General features: G+C 44.8%; 1 protein-coding gene across 1 annotated transcript in view; it reads left to right on the forward strand.

Annotated features, from left to right (window-relative positions):
* The window catches only part of PSMB7 (proteasome 20S subunit beta 7), a 322,016-nt gene that overhangs the window by 39,443 nt on the left and 266,582 nt on the right, over positions 1-15,991 (forward strand). Inside the window, exon 3 of the mRNA XM_069609451.1 lies at positions 12,921-13,018. Coding sequence (XP_069465552.1) covers positions 12,921-13,018 — 98 coding nt within the window. The remainder of the gene's footprint in view (positions 1-12,920; positions 13,019-15,991) is intronic.

Consider the following 15,991-nt stretch of genomic DNA (forward strand, 5'->3'; position numbering starts at 1 on the left):
TGACCATGAATAAGTGTTCACTTCCCTAAATATTGAGCAGTTGCAATGCAAGTCTCTGAAATTAAAGATTATCACCATTCGTCTATAAGCAATATCGTAGTACATACATTTGTTAGTTTCCATAGCAGCTCATGGCCATTTACCCAAAGCATAAGAAACCTGTTCTGCTGCAGTCTGCTTCAAACTCATTGGGGTCTCTTCTAGAAATGACTTGCAACCATTGTGAATTGTGTTTTTGTCATTAACCAGTTGTCTAATTCACTTTGTGAAACCAAATCTTGGCAGGTGGCCGTCCACTGTTAATTCCGAGGACCACTGTCATGTTGCAAAAGTCTTATACAGCTTCTCAATAGGACGTTTATCTGATAATAATGGGGACCACCATCCATCTGTTCCATTTCCCTGAAAGGCGCGAGGATAAGCCGCTGAGTACCATCAGGAATATCAAGGACGTATCCATGTATTGAAAATTGGGGCAATGCTAGTATCCCTTATTTTTAGACAGCTCTTCCCTGTTTTCATAGTAGGAACGTCGTGCTTACCGAGGAGCGCCATTTAAAGGTGTATCCCTGCATACAACTGAAACTCTTTCTTACTCATTGTTATACACAATGAATGTGTCCATGTTACATTTATTAACCACTTTTAAATTGGCTTTAGGTCATTTGAAGATTCCTCTCATTGACAGTATAGGTCACTCTCCTGTGGCGTGTGCACTGCTACATGCAATGCGAAAAGAAAAATCCTCACTCACAAATTGCATCACTTTAATGTGCACCCATTAAATCTGACGCAATGAGAATGCAACATGGAAAGATCTGTCACACTACTGATTTCAACCTTCTTTCATCCAAGTACCGTTTAGACCAATGGTGCGGTTTGTTAACCTGTAAAGTAACTTGGCTGCGAATCAAGCCATTTCAGGCTAAGCGTGATTAGTTTCCTTTTTTCCCTACTCCCGAAGCTTTTACAACACCTTTGCATCTACACTCCTCGTTCTAGCCTCCTTTTTGGTCTTCCTAACCGACTTCAGATGCATTAACTATTTCCTGTTCTTCACTTCTGGTATGTAACCTGTAAACCTGCTAAATGACTAGCAATATCTTTCCTGCGATCTGAGATGGTGAAGGTCGGGGTAATGCATTTTACATGTCCCAACAATTTAACATGCATTCATCGCCCACTTGCAACTCACATTCAAATCAGATTTTCACCTTCTATGGATACCACCTATTTATACATGTCCACAGTCCATCTTGTTTCCTTCACATATTTGTCATGCTGTTAGGGAGAATGTTCAGTTTCTTTGGTAATTCCCTTTAATCTGAGATCCCCAGCACACTTGCTGGACTCTGGACTATTTTCATTTTAATCTCCTGAGTGGAACATTTTACCACTCGCTCATATGTATTAGTATTTTACATGTAATAAGGTGTCCCAGGTGGCCTCAATCCACAGAAAACACCAGTGGATTTAAGGTGTTTTAGTTTTAATCAATTGGTCTGGGTATACTGGTGCAGTTCAAACTGCAGGGGTCCCTGTGGCTCCCTTGACCTCCCCATTGGCCCCCTCGACCTCTCCTTTGGCTCTCTTGTCGGGGGAGGGGGGCTACCTCCCAGAATCTCCCCAACATACTCAAAGTAACCAGTACACAGTCTTTCTAATCTGGATGGGGAAACCCAAAGACCATTGCCATTTTATCCATCTCCCCGCCTCCCCTCTGGCACGTTCCAGTGGATACATTTGACATGTTGGACTGTTCGATATCACCAGAGATTCTCTTCATCTTTCCCTTTCTCACACTCTGCAGGGTTCGAAATTAAGGGGAGAAGGGAGCTATTTAGCTCCTGCTTCTAGCCTAGGAGAGCCTGGTTAGGTTAAAACCAACAGGTATCTGGAGCAACGTTTGGCTTCCCAGGCCAGTTGGTGCCTTACAAACATGTATCTGTGACATTAACTTTTAGTATTTGAAAATGCTAAGAGGAATTGGGGCTCATCTACTACACATTTAAACTAAATCATACAAAATCTCATGTTGAAGTGAGATTTGACTTGTCTTCCCCAGTGGTAGCTTCTGCCTACTGGGTGATGCCTGACACCCATGAGCTGTTCTCACAATCTCTATCACTCCCTCTATCACCACTCTGTTCAAGATCGTCGCCTCCCTCTCTGTGTACCTCTACCCCTTGCCCTCTCCCATCTGCTTTCCTTCTATCTGCTCTCCTCGTCTCCCCTCTTCCGCCACTCTTGCACAACCTACACCCCACTTTACCCGAACCCACTGTATACTTGGCTCTCTCTCCCTCACTAACCAGTCTACTCCTCTGACCCCTTGTCTTCTCTACTCCTTTCTCCTGATTTTACACACTTCGCCATTTTTCCCCGCTACCTTCTTCCTTTCCCCACTGTTATTCCTACTTCCACTGTTCACTTTCTCACCGTTCTCCTACCCCACACTGTCACCCTCACACCCTCTCAATTCCCCTATGCTTCTTTTCTCTTATTCTTTCACTCACCTTTTACACCCCCTCTTCATTGTATTGCACACAATACCTTACCTGCGGCACTCAGAATATTGGCAGTGTCTCATCAGCACTTTGCTCCACTTTCCTTCCTCTGCCCGGTCTCTTGATCCACCAACGCTCCACCTAATTACACCCATGCACCTTTTGGTTTCTCTATGCTGGCTGGGCTTTTATAACCTAGGCTACTCCCTTTCGGCTTCCCTTGGTCTCCCTGGTCACATGCTCCCGTTTGCAATGGTCTGGCTAAGCTATCCCCCTGAGGGCTGCGATTTCCCTTGCAAGCTTTAAGAAGGGAATTAGCTCTGCACTTTTTAAGTCTCCATTTGCATCTGCCATGTGTACAGCTGTTTGTTTTCCATGTGCTGATAAGGGTTTGGGGAGGATATCTGTATCCCCTGCCGTTCCTTCTCACTCTGTTTTTTGTTGCCCCACCATTCCCTTATGGTCTGTCTGGGGTTAGGTGGTCAGGTGTTTGGTGTCTCACCGGAGTCCAAATCCATTTCTGTTCTCGGTTCCATTAATCTGGTTCTGGGTTTTCTTTGTTGTGTTAGGGAGAATTCTCAGAAATGTGCTAATTCCCTCCACCTTCGAGACCCCCAGCAACTTTGCTGGATTTTGAGGACTGGAATTCTTTTTTTTTGATTTTGTAACCTGGAGAAAGTGAGACCCTTTTTCACTCACACATGTATTTTCATGTGAATTTTACCTCCTGTTTATTTTGGTTGTGGAGTCTGACAAACTCCATAGACGCCATATTTTACATTGTACCACAAAGCCCCATCAGTGCAGTGACACAGGTAAGTCTTCCAGATTTCCCAAAGGTTTAAATACCTTCTCTGGAATAAACTGTTTCCCAGAGCAGTAAAGTGAAATTGACTTTACTTACCATTGTAACTCTCTAGACCCAGCACACACTATCCTACAATAGTGCTGGAGGGGCAACCTAGTATCCCCTTTGTCTAGCTGCTCATGTAACATTTTTTTGTTTTGTTATCCTTTTCTCACTGAATAGCTGGTGCCAGTGGTTTCGTTTTAACTACCATGGTGTGCGTTTAACGTGGGCTTCGTTCACAGCTGCTGTAAAGCAACCACGGGCGCCATCTTTGTCAAACTGGCTCCAGGTCTTTTTTCCCCATTTCATTGTGAGAAGGTCCTTCTTGAGATTTACTATGTGCGCCAAACCAGATTTGGTCTCTTTGTTCACGATGAAACCTGCCTCTGGCTCCAGAGTGTCTGGGTAGGCAGGAGGTGAGGTGCCTGAAACTCCCAGTGCTTAGTCTCCTAGGAGACCCAAATGCACTCTGTGGTGATTGGCCGGCTGACAGTCCGGCAAGGACATCCACCCTGCTGGGTGACTGACAGCTAGGCTGGAATTAGTGGGAGAGAACTGAATAAAGGCAATTCCTTTGGCTTGGAAGGCAGAGCCTACCACTGGACGAAGGAACCGAAGAAGAGCTTGAAGTGGACGCCTGCTGCAACTGCTGGACCGTTGGTTTGCTCGGTGAAGCCCTGCTGCAGTGCCGAAATGCCATGTTTGCATCGACATAGAAGCCCCTGCAAGGACGACTTCTCCCTTTGAGTTGGTGGGACCAATTAACTCCAAAGTAAACCACCTGAACATCCATCTCGGAGCTGGTTGAATTTCCAGAGTTACTGCTGGAAACCGTATAGCCAGGGGAGAGGAACACCAGATTGTGTGTGTTGCTTTTAAGCTTCCCTAGAGCTTTTGGAAGATACTCCAGACACCCAGGAAACAGGACTGACCAAGACTGAGCCCCCTCAAGAGTGCGGGACCCCAGAAGCAAGGAAAGTCCACCTCGACAATCAGGAACCGCAGTGTTGCTATTTGCAGTAGACGCAAGGAGCTGAAACACTGAACAACCACTGAAAGTGAAGTTTGCCGGTTGCAGGTTTTGACCATCTTGGTGCATTGCAGGAGTCCGCAGACGTCTTCCCTCTTGTCCCCACGACTGAGGCACAGGAACAGTGAGATCTGCAAAGTCATCGGCTGCATCTTTTTCTACATTTCTAAGGTACTGTAAAAAGTCTAAGAGAACTTACCTCATACCATGGAGTTGCTTTGAAACTTCCACAACTCACAAGTCTTATCAGCTTGTGGCCCTACATTTGATTCTTCTTTTCATCAGACACGTAAGAACTTGTGCAAAGACTTTTCCATTTACTTACCAGAAGTGCTGCATCCTATACAAGACTTTTGCCCATTGACTTTTGCGTAGCCTATTGAATTGTATGACTGTTCTAGGAGGATCCAAAAGTATTTGCCTGCTTAATAATATTGATGGTCTCTTGTTGTTCTAATAACCTTTTCCTTTTACCCGCTTATAAAAGTATTCTAAATGCCAACCGTAAGATATTAATGTCCCCAGCACCCTAGTTATTGAAATCACCTGTGGGTGTAGGTTGCGTCTGTGGGCCATCCCAAAACGTGTTTTTATTTGTGATTTAGAAACAAAGTATATTGAAGTGTATTTGCGTTACTATTGTATTGCTGTCTTCTGAAGAAGGCTTTCTAACTGACTGATAAATTAATAATTGCTTATGCAAGAAACCTTGAGTGTAAGAGTATATTTGAATACTGTAACTGTAAATCACTAACTCCACTACAGCTCACATTTACCCCTCTTGAGATGAGCCTGGCTGCTCAACACGCTACCAAAACTATGTAGTATAAGCTTATAACAAAGGTTGGGTTGCCTATACCTGTAGTCAGAGTTGTGTGTAGTGGTCCCAGAGGGTACTGCATACAAACGTTGCCTAACATCTGCCAAGGTGTATTTTGGGAGTTGCTGTTCTGAAAAAAGACAACAAAAAAAACTGTTCACCAGGGAGCCTGGCTGGCACAGTGAAACCATATGCAAAGTACACATGGAGGGTAGTGCGAGGGGACAAGGACTGGGGCCCCCAACTCCCTCACCACACATGGTCATGCCCCTGACCCTGTCGCAAAGGGCAGTGCTCTTCCTAGTGGGAAAGCCGAAGGACATCTGCTAATTCTGTATCAATGCAAGCACATATTGGTGTCCGCTCTTGCTTCTTGGAAACGGATTCGCACAATCCATTAGGATTGCTTTTCAGTTTCCCTTTGGAGCTTCTCATTGTAATACTTTCCCCCATTGTTCCTTAATGGTTTCGACGTGACTTAAGAAAATGAACCAGAATTCATTCACATGAAGTCCTATCTTCACCATGGCCACCATCCTAACATCTGCAAAGAGACCCCTGGCAGTTTCCCTTTGCACTGTGCACAGATCAGTCAATATTGTTGAAGTCCATTGGGGTACCATAACTAGGTCTGTTGATCTCTACCTCTCTCTTATATGAATAAATGCATTGCTTCTGTATTCGGCTGCCGTGAAGTATATAATTGTTTGCTATTTGAAATACTGAATACTGAGGGTGTTGTCTCAGTTCCGCCTTGCGCAACTGCAACAGTGGTGCTAGTTCTTCCTGTAGTCTCCTCAATTCCTGGACCATTAGTCTTGAGCACCTTTTCCTGTGTCTCCCTTCTACTACCAAACATGGCAGACAAACTCGTCACCCTCTCGTTGTTGAATACATTCTGTACTTTCCTGTACCAACTTGTTGGCCCAAGAGTTCCTCTTCGCAAAAAACCTTTTCCCTTTCACGTGTAGCTTCACTACATCAAGTCTGTCAAATGTACTCCATGGTCCTGCCACCTTTTTCCTCACCTGCTGAAACTTTGCTAGGCTATGGTTTGTAGCCCTAAAATTAACATTCTTACCATGTAAGCTTTACTGTGCAGAGTGTCTGATGTACCTGAAGCATATTGAGATACCAAAATTAATTTCACTAACTCTGTGTATTGAGCTGACCAGTTTCTCACTTTCACAAACCGCTCCCATGTGCATGATGCGCCGTGCACATCAACATTCCACCAACCCACATGGTCTGCCCTGATGAGCGTGGTTTACTAAATGTGAACCCCCATCAATGTAGTTTGACAACATCTGTCAGTGTTTTTTGTGGGTAGTTCTTCAGAATGGCATCTGCAGTGTCGAGCACTTATGTCACGCACTCCGGAGGCCATTCCAGTTTCCTTTCTACTGTGCGTTGCTGTTTCTCCTGTTGGGGATCATTCCCAAGCTTCCCGAGCGCTTTAGAATTAGGCAAGTCTTCTTTTAACTATTTCCAAGCACTACAAGTTGTTCAGGGGGGAGAAGGGGCACTAAAAAGAAGGCAGTTATTTAAATATAAGGTGTAAAAAAAAAACTATTAGCTGAATACATTTGTAAAAATGTTATATTTGATTTAGTTTTAATCCACGCACGACAGAAGTAGGCTCTGTGCCAAAAGGAATGCAGCCTGTGCTAAAAATAGTCTACAGGCATTGCTGTGGTGTTCGCGAAGGCTGGCAGAGAGCATGAGGTACTCGGCAGCTGTTGGCTGTTTATTAGTTCATGCAGACTAAGACTCAATGCATGACATACAGAATTATGTAACCAGGTTTAAAAGAGATTGTAAGACCAGATAAAAGAATGAGTATAAATGTGGAGGGTATGGCGGGAAGTTATGTTTATATTAAATGTTCATAATGTCGCAAAATGATGATTAACGGGAGCTACAATGTATTCTTGCATAGGCTAGCAGTATACTAAGCAGTTTGCCCTAAACGGAAACCCAGCCTTGCAGGAAGGAAGACTGCAGCATCCCTTGTAAGGGAAGGATAGTTTTGGATGAGCCATGCCAGTATCCAGTGACCAAGTTAAACAGTATAAGACTCTTGGCCTTAATTCTCTAGAGGGGTGAACTTTAATCTGGTGTGAGCGTGATTAGGGGTACCCGTATACTTAAGGGGTGTCCCTGTAAGTTGGGCTACCTTTCACTCCTGGACTGATGTGCTCTGCAATAATGTCCCTGCTGCTCTATGCAGCAACCTACTTGGAATTACTGACATTGTTGACATTCCCCAGATTCATTGTTCATATAGTAATGGTCAACTGGGTGTGGTTTCACAATTATTCTTTGTTGTTCCATCAAATACCAGACACTGTACTGCCTAATCTGTGCTCAGGGCTGTTCTCCTACAATACACTTTAGTACAGTCATTTTTAAAGCATTTCACCTGTAAGCCACAGTAATGTTTGTCACCGTCATGAATAGATTGAGCAATGCGCCCCCCGGTAAGGAAGCGGGGACGGGACTGAAGGCAGCAGGAGACATTAAAGCTACTAGAGTAAGCCCAGCACCCCAGGATGAACCGGCGACGCAGTCCTGACACACTTCAGGTAATGAACAGCATGACACCCGGTAGGTGTTTGGGGAAGCTTCAGAGCCAGAGAACCTCGGAAGTGATCTCACTAGTGACTCCCAGAGAACCAAGAGTATAGAGAAGCTCGGGAGCAATCTCCCTAGTCATAGTAGTGATATTGCAGAATCAGGAGTGCATCGGGAGGAAGCGCCCTAGTCCGTGATAATCCCAATAGCATCAAATGAGATGCGACAACATGCGCCTTCTGGAGGCAACCTTCAGAACATCGTAAAAGAATCGCTGGAACTGTAAAGCAAGCTTTCAGAATCCCTTTGGAAGAAGTCGAGACTTTTGAGGACTATTGCTAAAGGATTTCCAAAGACAGACCTTAGGGCTGTGACAGGTGGGTCAGAAGAATGGAGTTATTCTCCTGACCATGTTTTCTTTGTTGAATTGGAAACTAAAGCAAAGGATTGCTGGACAAGAGATCAAGACTGAGCCAGTTCACCAGGACAAGGGAGCCTTTCACCTGGTATTATTTGACTTGGATGCTGAACCCTGGTTGCAGATTAGTGGTAGAGTAAGAGTAGGTTTTGGGGAGAGGACAGATACTTTTCATTTGAATAATTGAATAAACCTGACAAGCACCCAAGTTATTCATTAAGGTAGGGACAACCCTTTAGATTAGAGGTAGCTTCCTTTCGTCAAATCTTAATAGCTTTGTTGAAACATGCCACCCCTTTGTCCAACATATTTATTCCACCTCATCACAATAGCACCTACTGAGGGTTACAGTGTCTAAGCGCTCTCTGCCTGTCAGAGAAGCAAAGCAGGATTATGATGCAACATTCAGTAGTGGTAGGGAGGATGAACACCAGGTAGATATTTGAGATGAGGAAATAGATAAGATGCCTAGGAAGTCATTGGAAGGAAAGGTGGAGAGGAACTTTGTACAATTGGACCAACTGTATCGTGGGACTTGACTGTATTCTATGAAGCATGCCACTGAAAGTTACTGTGTGCTGTGAATGGAGGGCATTGTGTAAATTTTAGTTTAAAGCAGGTGTGTGGTGTCTAGTTGACTCATTACATTTCCAGATCTACCTTGTTACTTTTATTTTATTTGGCGTGTTCAGGTTGGTACATGCTGTCTTATGGCTGCTTCAAAGACGCTTGTACATTAGACATTATAAGCAAACATCATAATGAAACCTCAAGAATATACGTGACCTAACCAGCTAGTAAAAAAGGACAGACTTCAAATTCTCACCCACCCGCCACGCCCCACGAGTGAACGAGTGCCTGCAAATTGTTAGGCAAGATTATATGCAATACCCTGTGGGAGACTGCACCAGCCTTGTCCTCTTCGCAATAGTTAACCCAACCTTTTGGTATAAGCATGTACTACCAAAGTTGGTAGAGTGACTGAGCAGCCAGGCTTATCTCGAGGGAAGATTTCTTGGTTAAACAATTATTTATTAATTTAACAGTCAGTTGAATAAGCCTTCTTAAGGGAGCAAATATATGTAACACAAAAATATACTTCAAAATACACACTCAGTTTTTTATCAGTAGATACCCATTTGGGATGGCACACAGGCCATCCCAAATTTTCCTTTTGACACCGAACCATGATTTTGGTGTCAAAAGGAAAGGTTGAGGGAATAAAACTAAGGTTAACAAATATTCTTAAGCAGGTAAGTACATTTGAACCCCACCACCCCCAGTGGAAAGTAAATGAACCCTTTCCCAGCTTCACAAGTTACAGAACGTGTGACTTTTGTGAGGGATGGTTAAAGCACAAAGCCAGAGAATAGTCTTTCTGGGAGCCAGGACAGCCAATGTCAATTGAGCAAATGTCTAGGTGAGCTGAAGCACTTCTTGAAAGCAAGTAAAAAGTCTTGCACAATGTTTTAGAAATCTTTGTAGAAAATGAAATCACTGTAGGGCAACAAGCTGGGAAGCTTGTGAGGGCAAAGCTTCAAGCAACTCTGCAAAAGCAACCAAGACCCGTCTCCACTGAGAGCTAGCAAGGCTACACAACAAGAGGTAAGTCCCCTTAGTGTACAGAACCCTGGATCTGAAGAAATTGGTTCCTGCTGGCTTCTGTTCCAGTTGTACGTCTGCAGATCCTGTTTTTCCTGGGCCTCAGTCGTGAGGACAAGAGGGAGGATGTCTGAGGACTCCTGCACTACGAATTGAAGTTCGGCGGCTGTGCAAACTAAAGCTCAGCGGTACTTCGCGGTTTCAGCTTCTCGTGAATAGCACCACTGCGCTTCTCGGATACCTTCTGGGCTTGCCTTGCATCTGGGGACCAGCATTCTGTTGAGGTGACTCAGGCTTGGTCAGTCCTGCTTCATGGGAGTCCAGAGGATCTTCCTGGAGATCGAGTCCGACTTGAGATTCTGGTGTTCCACTCCCTGCAAATCAGTTTCTGCAACTGCTATGGAAGTACAGCCAGCTCCGAGAGGATTTCCAGATGAGTTCGTCTTGAGGTCGATTGGTCCCACCAACCCAAGGGGAGAAGTCGTCCTTTGCAGGGCTTCTCTAGATGCTGCAAATTCAGAGCTTCAGCACTGCAGCAGGGCTTCACCGGGCAAACCAACGGTCCAGGAGTTGCAGCAGGCATCTCTTCCAAGTTCTTCTTCGGATTTCTTCGTCCAGTGGTTGACTCTGACTTCCAAGCAGAAGACCTCACCTTTTATGCAGGTTACTCACATTCATTTGCAACCTAGCAGTCACTCAGAGCAGGGTGGCTGTCCTCCAAGGACAGCCAGCCAGCCAATCGATCAACTTTGAGTGCATTACTGTAACCAAGGGGATTAAGCACAGGAAGTTTCGGGCACCTACCTCACTTCCTGTCCTGCCAGACATGCTGGAGCCAGAGGCGGGCTTCACCAGTGAATCCTGCCAAAGACCAAACAAAGGGACAAAACCTGGTTTGGTGTGCATAGTAAATCTCAAGAAGGACCTTCCGAACAAGAAATGGTGAAAAAAGACGACCAGGGCCATTTTGACAAAATGGGCACCCATGTGTGCTTTGCTAAAGCTGCAATTGCAGCCCGCGGTAGAAATACACAACCGTAGGAAAAAGTAAACCACTGCCACCAGCCCTTAATTGTAGAAAGGGTAACATAAAAATGTTACATAAGAAACTAGACAAAGGGGATACTAAGTAACCCCTCCAGCACTGTACTGTAAGATAGTGTGTGCTGGGGCTAGAAAGTTACACAATATAAGTAGTCAATTTCATTTCAATGCTCTTGGAAACAGTAGTTTAACTAAGAGAAGGTATTTAAACCTTTTGGAAATCTGGAAGATGTTCCTGTGTCACTGCACTGAAGGGGTGACACAATGTAAGAAGATGATGCCTAGGGAGTTTAGGCTCCAAAACCAAAAAACAGAGTTCAAATCACAGAAAACTACATGAGAGAGTGGGGAAAAAGGTCTCACTATCGTCAGGTTAGAAATTAAAGTCGTGCAATCTCCAGCAAAAGAGCTGGGGGTCTCTAAGGTAGAAGGAAATTAGCACATTTCTGAACATTATCCCGAATACAAACACGGGTCAAAAAATGATAGCACTCCGGTAGATTCTAGTTAACTTGCATTAAGTTTTGGGGAAAAAAAACATTGATCCCAGCAAGCTCTTCCACTGTAGGTCGAGCCCTTCATACCTGCCTGGGGCTGAGGGGGCCTTGGCTACACCATCACCCAGTGCTTGTATCCCTTTTCCTCCTTCCTCGTTCTCCATTAGGCCCTCCTTCCTTCTCTCCCCTGCGCACTGTCCCATTGGCTGGCCACCGGGTCCGCTACGCAGGCCTCAACCTCACCAGGCACTTTTGAGTATAGCCTTTGTCATTTCAGCAGTATTTTGCGTATACTCCCGCGTCCAATCTAGCTGCTTTTGTGAGACTAGTCACCGTAAATTTCAGTTGCATTTGCGTATAGCCACCAAATTCACCCACAGTTTGTGCATATAGCCACTGTTTAGAATATTGCTGTGCTTTGAATTCGTCCCTTTCCAACGTCCGCTGCATCTATGAAACCAAGAAACCAGCCTGGACTCGCAGGTATGCATCACACTCCGTGATTATGGAAGATGGCCGAAGGTACGGCCAACCACCTGCATGCATCTGCTATCATACACTCCTCTAAAACACATTGCACAACACCTCTGCCATAGGAATGCAGCTATCCCCCACAACGCAAATTCGGTCTAGCTGCACACATGAGTCTCCTGCTCTCACAGCCCCCATCCACATGCCAGCTTGACATGGGTTGCTAGCAGGGACTTGACCACCACTACCGATCTTCATATTGGCTAAAACGCACTCATTCCGAACTCCTCTGACAAACTTATTATACATGGGTGTTCACCTACATCGCTTTGAGATTATACAAATGGGAGGGATACTATACAAATCACCATTCCATCATATTACATAAAACATTGCACAATCGGTTTCTACAGCATAAAAACATAGCGTGGTGTAGAATATCATAACACGAAGTAACATACCAAACCTAAGTGAGCATAGCACTTCAAGACAGTGCAGGTACATAGCATAACATGCCCATCACAAAGCATTCCAAACGATGCAATCCAGCAGAAACAACCCCAACAAAGTAGGGTGTCCCCGGAAAGCTATTAAATAATTTGAAATGGTTGCCCACGCACAACACCAGACTCACTGTTTGGATTTGAAGTCTGGTATTTGACTCGTTTTTCAAATGTATGTTTACTTTTCCTCTAGAACCTACTTCAATTTCCTTCCCTTTTTCTTTAATAAATTTTGCTGGTTACGCTAGAGTACTTAAGTCTTGGGTCTCACTCCTTTCCATTCTTTATTGTAATATTTTGCTGTATGGATCTGTGCATGAAAATAAAATATTTTCTATGCAAGCAAGGGCTCTGCAACCTTTGCTCTGCAGATATGATATAAGATATGATATGGCATTTGTACCGCGCCTATACACAAGTGTTTTGACTTCAACTCCCATCAGCCCTAAGCTACGTTGTCAATAGTGGGGTATCTTGGGCGTTCTAGTCCAAAACATCTGGAGCTACAGGTTGCAGACCTCTGATTTAAGCTGTTAGGAATTGAATGCATACTGAAAATGCCTTTAAAATGAATAACTTTCATTGTAAACTTTTTTTTTTAAAGGATGGTATAGTTCTTGGAGCTGATACAAGAGCAACAGAAGGGATGATTGTAGCAGACAAGAACTGTTCGAAAATACACTATATATCTCCTAATATTTAGTAAGTCATTTTAATCATACTCTTGTAATTTAATTGTATTCATATGTACTGCTAGTTTCTATATTCCTGGGTTAAGTTTGTTGTATAGTGAAGTTAACTTGATCAGTATAACACATATAGTCCAAGGATATGTGCCATTTGCCTCCTTGAGTTGTCCAGGCTTTACTCTAATGTGTCTTATTCAGATCTTGTTTTTTTAAAATCTTTTTCCTCAAAACAAAGTTCTACTTTAGAGTTCATGGACTAAAAGTAAAAATAGACCTGCTTCACTTGCTTAGTATAAATTACTGCAGTTCAAATCTAAAGCACCAGTGTAGTTGAGGCATCAAATGAAGTCTCAATTCTCAAACTCCCAAAGTACCACCCCCATTAAATCTCCTCACCACCTCAGCTGCATCTGCCTGACTGACTCAAATGCTATTTTGAGTACAAATCCCAAAAGGGGTTAGAGACTTCATAAAACTCAGACTCTCGGCCCTCCAAAACCATTGTGATCATTTCCATAGAGGCTAGTTTACGAAGTCCTCCATCTAGTATTCCGCTTTCAAGCATCTCATAAGCTTCAGTGCCTATGACAAACCTCTCCTTACCCAGACTGCCACCTTTTGTCCATAAGATTTCAGCATGGGAAATTGTACATTTTTGCCTCAGCAGTACATTGAAAATCAAGTGCTTGGGACCAGGAATGATTGTGGTATTTTGAACTAGGTTCTTTGTCCAGAATTGTTAGCGTCTTACATTTGCATAAAATGTGAAGGTGGGGTTGTCATTCTAGCCGCCTTAGATCTCCAGTAATTGGTTGTTGATACCACTGTCTAATGTGAAGGAGGGATGCTTCTTGACATGCCTGATTCCTGTTGTATGGTAAAGTATTGCATACTCCAAAATCCCATGCAAGACTGTGCTGGTGGTTTCAAACTCTACTCCAGAGTGTATTTTAAGCTGCCACCTAAACTGAAACCAGCGCATCCGGATAGGTTCTTTCTACTGGAAATGTTTTAGAACCTCTTGTAATTCCAGAGAGCTCCACCCATGACCAGTGCTGGATTAAAGCAAATGTCTCATTGTAATGAAATTATTTGTGCTTTTTCAGTAAAAGTGGCATCCGCTTCATACTAAAGTCTCCAATAGTGAGTGGCTGAGCAGTTGGGTTTAGACTCGCAGAGGTAGGCTTGATGTGAAGTACAGTTAACAAGAGCAAAGCCTGTTAACCCCTTAACTGCTGAAGGTTTTCCCTCCCAGTACTGAGCCCTTTTTTGGAGATTTCGATATGTCGCTATTCAATCCCTTGTAACTTTTGTTGCATGAGATATCGTGGTCCCATTTGGCCCCTTTTCTTGCCACGTGTAAGTGGTCCTAACGCCCACAAGTTTGCTTTATGAGGGCGAGAGAAAATAACAAAAAAGAGCACATTTTGCGTTATTTTCTTCAGAAAATGCCAATACAATGATGTACAAAGATGCCTGTGTCTTTTCTTTCCTTGTAAGAGCTAGGAACAAACGGTTTGTTCTAGATTCGACATTTTCCAAGCTTCCAAGAACAGATTGAGTGGAAGCAAAAAAAACATATTTTCATAAGTTCATCAGTTTTGTGAGAGCCAAGCTTTTTTTTGTCCTTTTTCCCCCCAATTGGACCTGCGTGGACGGGAATGTAAGAGGAGGGTTGGAAAGCTGAATGGGCAGACGGAAAGGCATACATTTCTGAAAAGTAGACAACATTCCAAGTTTAGGAAGGGGTCATTTGCGCAGATCAAGCAACAATGATGTAAACACAATTCTCCAGCATGGGGTCTGGCATGGATTCACATGCTCATGAATATTCCCCGTCGTCAGGCTGGGAATCCTCGGTAAAGAAAAAATCGGTATCAGTTTCGTTTCTGATCGGTCTTTATTAGTAGTAACCAATCACTGATCTCTGGGTCATACTGCCCCCCAGTCAATGACTGCCCTCTCCCTAAGCCCCGCCTCTGGCAGCCATCCTCAGATTTTTACCGCACGCTCAAGTGTTGGAGTCCTCGTGTTTAGCTCAAGTTTTTTACTGCATTTTCACGCTTTTTTTAGGAGATGTTCTCATTTTTTCGGTTTAATCGAGCCTCAAGCTCCACCGTTTCTACTTCCGATAACGGGGACCCATTTCGGAATTCTTCTACGCCCCTCAAGGGTGAAGTTTTTGTCGAGTTTATACTTCTTGGGAGGATTCCGGAAGATCTGCGGCCTACCTCAACGGACATGGCCCAGGACAAGGGAAGCTCGACGCCCGGATCCAAGCTGTTCAGGTGCTGCCCTGGATGCGGATTACAGAACGTTTTCAAGGAGGACGAACATTCGCAATGTCTCTACTGCCTTCAAGACGCACGTGGAGAAAGACTGTCCGTTCTGCAAGAACCTTTCGGAACGGACCAAACAAGATCGCCGTTCCCGCCTCGCCGGAGAAGGGCGCAGCAGGTGAGAAGGAGAAGAAGTCTGAGCAGGCTTCTAAGTCCTGTGAGGGTGCCCCGGCGACGGGGGCCCAACAGAAGGGTAAGCACCGCGAGTCTGCGGGCACCGGGAGCGCCGAAAGGTCGGGCTCTTCAGTTGCCAAGCAGGGCACTACTTCCCCGGCACATTCGACCATGAGCCAGCGCTCTGGTTCGGGGAAGAGGAAGTCCGAGAACCCGTGTAGGCCGCTGGAGCGGACCCGGTCGATCTCGAAGGGTGAGCGAGGCGCTGACCCCTCCCCCAAGGCGAAGGCCCAGGACGCACCTAAGGTGCTGAGGGCTTTGATCCACCCGGCAAAGGCCTGTACCGAAGTGGTCGCTGCGACCCTGGTGAAGCCGGCTGAGACTACGCCTGTGGAAACGCCCTCCGGGCCCAGAGTATCCCTCCCACCGCAGAGGGATTCCTCTTTCCAGCCCATCGCTAAGAGCCCCGTGAAGCCCCCGGTTGAAAAAAGAGGGGGGAGGCGGTGGCCATTACAGACTCGGAATAAGCCTCT

Source organism: Ambystoma mexicanum, chromosome 8, assembly GCF_040938575.1.
Source record: "Ambystoma mexicanum isolate Mex_15411 chromosome 8, UKY_AmexF1_1, whole genome shotgun sequence".
Classification (NCBI taxonomy): Eukaryota; Metazoa; Chordata; class Amphibia; order Caudata; family Ambystomatidae; genus Ambystoma; species Ambystoma mexicanum.